The sequence below is a fragment of the Nanorana parkeri genome, unplaced genomic scaffold (genome assembly GCF_000935625.1).
Source record: "Nanorana parkeri isolate BGI_ZX_2015 unplaced genomic scaffold, ASM93562v1 scaffold1616, whole genome shotgun sequence".
NCBI lineage: Eukaryota > Metazoa > Chordata > Amphibia > Anura > Dicroglossidae > Nanorana > Nanorana parkeri.
Window position 1 is genome coordinate 1,402 of NW_017307884.1, and position 5,710 is coordinate 7,111.

Consider the following 5,710-nt stretch of genomic DNA (forward strand, 5'->3'; position numbering starts at 1 on the left):
CTGAGGACACCTCATACCACCACCTCCAAGTGGGTCCCGCACTGCCAATGCTGTTTGCTAGCCCACATTCCATCTAAGAGCACTCCCCACAAGCTACAAAATGCTGGATGCTATGCTGCATCCCAGGCCTATTTGTTAACCACATTGGGGGGAATTAAGGGTGCGCCTGGGTCAATGGTGAAAAAATAAGTACAAATATGTTTAAGAACACATAACAATCAAAAGAACATGGGGATTGACAGTTGTTTGCAATTACTTTGCTTGCAATGATGTACTAATTTCTATTAAAGCATTTTAAGTTTATGTTCTTCTTAAAATAGAGGCTCTGATTTGTAAATATACACAATGTGTAAGTATAGACCTATTGGCCACAGTATTACATACATTTTGTCCTCTATGCAATATACAGCTGATGGAAGGACTTTATTGGTTCCTCTTACACGTGCCACTTTTTGTACCGTTGTCTCCAGCAGACCTGTAAGAAAAAAAACAAATATTAAAGTTGTAAATTCTGTGTATTTATGTCACTTGTACCAGTTTTTCCCATAAAACCTTATTCTTGACATTTAATACCAACATGCACAAAATTGAAGTTCTTAGGTAGAATTAGAAAGCATTATGTTGCCTTTTAAAAACAAATTTAGGTGAATACAATACTAGAACATATTTTTACCTTTGTTCTGGCACAGATGTAAAGCAGCAGCCAGACCTCTATTTACAATTGGCTCTTCATCCAAAATGGTGGTTGAACCTGCAGAAAACTGGAAAAAGGGAAACCATGTATATTGTAATGTGGTCAACAATGGAATTAGATCAATAATCAAACGTTTTATGGTTTTACATTTATAGTTTTTAAAGAAACCCTGAAGCAGCAGCCTACAGTGCCATGCTTTTACAGTCAAATGCTGCCCAGTTCTGACAGACAAAGCTCCAATAACTTGCAGATATTGTCAGAGCTTGCAATTTAATATAATTGGACAGGAGACAGAGGTGAGAAAGCTTTGGCACAAATCAGAAATACCACATCATTGTCAGAGAACTGCTAGTCATTTGGCCGTAAAAGCATCAGTATCAGAGGATGTACACACCTCTAAGAAACCTGCACTTTATACCTGCAGAAGGATTTGATTTAGGACAATCTCTTTTGATATATACTAGATAAAAGCAGGTATTTCCTTATGTACTAATCCCATATAAAAGCTGCAATTCTTGGCAGTAATGGAACACAGTAACTGTTAGTGGAAGCCTTTAGAAAAGATTTGGAAACTTTCACCTAATACAAAGGATTCTGTAAATCTCACACAGTTATTCAGTAAAGGCAACATGCACTAACTGGCATAAGAACATTGCCAAAGGGAGCACATATATACCGACACTCCTCTAGCATTGACGACAGACAATGCATCTCAAGGCTTTATAGTAGAAGTTTTTACTCATGTACTGTTCTCAAACTCCAAAACCCACTTGACAATGCTGTAGTGGTATACATGAGTATTAAAAATACCTAAATGTTAAAATGGCAAAAACATGTCTATGGAGATTACAAATTGAAATTTGTATGGTCATTTGCCAATCTTACAATCCCCTAGTGCAGGGGCGCCCACAATTTTTCATCTGGAGATCTACTTTTGAAATGATGAGCTCAATGAGATCTACCAACGAAAAAACACCTGCATTCAGGGGCGGGAGGGGTTGTGGCGGTGCATTGAAGTAAATGGCACCGCAGCCAGGCCTCTCGCCCACAGTGCGATCACCTTCACCCGGGACCCAGGCACATTAGTGCCTGCGTTCCAGTCAAGTGCGATCCGGAAAAATGCTGCGAGCACTATTTTTGCAGAACGCACTGGACCGGAATGCAGGCACTAATGTGCCTGCGTTCCGGGTGCGGGCGATCGCACTGTGGGCAGGGGGCATGGCTGCGGTGCAATTGACCTCAATACAACCCCACACCCCCTCTGAACGCAGGGAGTCGGCCGGCTTACATTATAGTGTGTCCTAGAGGTCCCCGGCGTCCTGTCCTCCCGTGGTGCTCGTGTGGCCGACGTTGCACATGGGGAGAGGTGTCCTGTCCCTTTCCATCTGCAGTGTCTGACACATTCAGCCGGCAGCCGCACGAGCACCGCGGGAGCATAGCCGTAGACCGCTCCTTTTGGCGCCCATGGCAAGAAAAAAAACCGTGTACTTCCCCACATAGTACTATGTGTCCCCAGTTATTTACAAACACCGGAGTGATCAGCTGATAGCTCCAGTGTTTGTCCTGCACAGAGGATTGGAACATATCACTATGTGATAATCCTCTGCCGTTCCGCCACGCACAGGGGGGCTCAGCTTCTCCTCTGGATCTGCGCTGCTCTCCTGGGCAGAGGAAGCTGGGGATCCGAGAAGTGAAAGAAGCGTTGCAGCCGCAGGGGGCGGAGCCGCTGTCACAGAACTAAGGCCGAGCAGTGAGCGTCTCTCTCCTAGTGCACTTGTGCATGATTTGGGTACTATACTGTAGATCTACTCGCTCTGGCAAAAACTATTATTTTTCTCTATAGTAGGACGCAGCTTGGTAATAAACAACCCAGTGTTATACTGATGCCTACAGGAGAAACTGAGACCAGACACATTGAGTAAGGAATGTCAGTCCTGTAGAAGCTTCAACTCCTCCCACCTCATCAGTTTTGCTTAGTGTCCTTAGGAGAATGGATGTTTCTTTGTCTTCTAAAATATTTTTTTTACAGATTTTAAGTTTTTTTTTATACCATCAACAGATACTGGTAGAGGCAGGTCAGATATTGGAAGTTTCTCCAGATATTGACTAGAAACAGCAGTGCCGCTCCCTTTCCACTTCGAATTTGACATACTGTATCGCTAAACTGAGGAAACCCAATTTACGACCCCAAGTCAAAACTTTGGGTACTCACACAAACTGCTGAAAGCAGGAGAGGTTAAAAAGTCGGAGGTGGAGGGACATGGCTCACTTGTGATCTCCACGACTATTGCAACTCCCTCCTCATTGGCCTATTGCTACAAAGGCTATCGCCCCTTCATGAATGCTGCTGCTAGACTCATCCACCTAACCAACCTCTGTGTCTGCAACCCCTCTCTGCCAATCCCTCCCACTGGCTTCCAATCGCCCAAAGGTTAACCACCTACTGTCCAGCCATTGTAATTAATCGGCCGGACAGCGGCTTCTTGAATGCGGGTGGGCGTTTTTGAAGTCCCATCCCACTCGTGCCCACCGCTAGGTGGCGCGCACAAACGGGAAATCGGCTTTGAATGTAAACAGCAAGCGATGGCTGTTTACATACAAGCGTTCAGGCGCAGCTCTGCGGCCAGAGATCAAACCGAGCTCAGTACACGAGCTCCGTTTGATCTCCTCCTCATCGGAATGCTGGAAGTGATGTGTATGACATCACTGCCTGCATTCAGTGTCACTCTCCGGTACAGAAACCGGAGAGAAGCTGCTGAAGCAGGTCTCTGCCTTATCAGCTTGTCTGGGGGTCCCTAGGTGACATTAGAGGTCTTAAAGACCCCTGATGTCTCCATAAAGAGGACCTGTCACTGCAAATTGGCTATCACATAGGGAGCTTGTTTGCTCCCTATCTGATAGCAATAAAGTTAAGTGGGGAAAAAAAGTTTAAAAATTTTTACAAAAAAAAATAAAAAAATTAAGTCACATATCAAAGCAATAGAAAAAATAAAAGTTCGCAGCGCCCCTCATACGTCGAGTCCGCCTACGTGCGAAAACGATTACATCCATTGTGCCGCACGTTACATAAAGCTTGACATATTTGGTGTCCATTTACCCGACGTGACCCCCCCGTCTTATACTTTACCAAAAAATTGGGTAATAATAAATGTTTTATAACATAACGTAGGGAGAACAGGTTTTTTTTTCAAAATTTTCGGTACTTTTTTCATTATATAGTAAAAAAATAAAACCCCCAGTGGTGATTAAATACCACCAAAAGAAAGCTCTATCTGTCCCCCAAAAAATGGCATAAAATGAATTTCAGTACAGCGTTGCATGACGGAATAAATGTCAAAGTACCGCAGCGCTGAATACTGTAAAATGGCCTGGACAGGAATGGGGTAAGTCAGCAAGTGGTTAAAATTCAAAATTTTAACAACCACTTACAAAGCCATCCACAAATCTTCCCCCGGCTATATCTCAAACCCGGTCTCAAAGTATCACTGTAAACGTCCTCTCCGCTCCTCCCAAGACCTCCTGCTGTCTAGCTCCCTCATCAACTCCTGCCATGCTCGTTTCCAGGACTTCTCTAGAGTGTCTCCCATCCTTTGGAACTCCGTAAATAACCAGTCAGTCTATCTACTAATCGGTCTGCCTTTAGGCGCTCCCTAAAGACTCATCTCTTCAGGGAAGACTAACCCGCCTCAACCCAACCACTGAACTATCACGTTCGAAACAATTCATCCCTACACCGCTACCACTTCTTGTATCACTTGGCCCTCCTCCCTTTCAAATTGTAAGCTCTCACAGGAAGAGCGGTCCTTACCATCATGTCTTGATTTGTATTGTAAATGTAATGTCCTCCTTATATTGTAAAACACTCGGCAAACTGTTGGCGCTATATAAATCCTGTATGATGAGAACACCCTGCTCCAGTCAAATCACCCACCTCGACACCCATTGAGATGACACGCAAAAGAAAAGGTCTGCAACCGCAGACATTGACCAGATTCTTTTCCCGGCCAGCTCAGGAGCATGGTCAAGATAGCAGTGCATACTCTTCCCCAGACAAAAATCCCCTTGATTGTGGAACTTCACCAACCCGGGAGTGATTCTCCACCCTCGTTCCCTGGCATCCTCCATGCCATCATGCCATTCACTGGGAGCCCAGAAAAATCCAGACACTGGATGGCTCGGAAACAAGAAGGCCAAAACAGAGGTGAGCCTGCATAGTTCCTCTATGGATGATAACAGGGAACTTAACAAATCTGTTAATGCATTTTAAGCTCTTAAACAGCCAGTCTTGGACACTATGTGCAAAGACATGCATATTTCACTACGCAGCTCTCTTCATACAGCCATCATCCTTGAAGCAGCAATTTTGTGTGAAGATTCAGGGGATTGGAGACAATGTTAATCACATTGAACAAAAGATGGGTGAATTCATTTCCATGGTCAATGCCCTGATAGATTGCCATAACAATGCAGAAGAGGACCTAAAATGAATCTATACAGCAATCTGAACTCTTGCAGGTCATGCAAAACTTCTGTCCTGCCTCAGATATCCAGCATCCATCGTCTTTCTAAGCCTGCTTTCCTCCCGGATAAACTTTTACGCGATGTTAATGTATATTTTCACTTCTTTCAAGTGAAAGAAAAGTTCCTGGAAATAGTGTGGAAACCTGAGCATTTCGCTGAAAATTGTGCTAATCTTCAGTTTTTTGCGAACTTGTCTCAACATTTAGAAAAATAATCCAAAACATTACTTAAGCCCTTGGACATCACCACTTAACCTATAAGTGTGAATACCCCACGAAGATCATTCTTACCAGAGACAAAGCCATGCACATTATATCCTTCTTGGAAGGACTGGAGCTTCAACGTTCCTGGAACATCACACCTAAAATTATTCTCTCAAGATCTTCAAATTCTGCACTGAATAAAATACCTCCTGACTGGAGACCTGTCAATAACAGAGATCTAAAACTTGAATCTATTCCAAGGCATCTTAAATTTGATACATCTGCACCTCCC

The 5,710-nt window shown here is 43.7% G+C and overlaps 1 protein-coding gene across 1 annotated transcript in view; it reads right to left on the reverse strand.

Annotated features, from left to right (window-relative positions):
- Window positions 1-372: 372 nt before the first annotated feature.
- SART1 (squamous cell carcinoma antigen recognized by T-cells 1) overlaps window positions 373-5,710 on the reverse strand; it is a gene marked incomplete at its 3' end in the record, with an annotated part of 50,036 nt that continues 44,698 nt past the window's right edge. The window contains exons 16-17 of the mRNA XM_018570861.1: window positions 674-761; window positions 373-475 (exon numbers count right to left, since the gene is read on the reverse strand). Coding sequence (XP_018426363.1) covers window positions 373-475; window positions 674-761 — 191 coding nt within the window. The remainder of the gene's footprint in view (window positions 476-673; window positions 762-5,710) is intronic.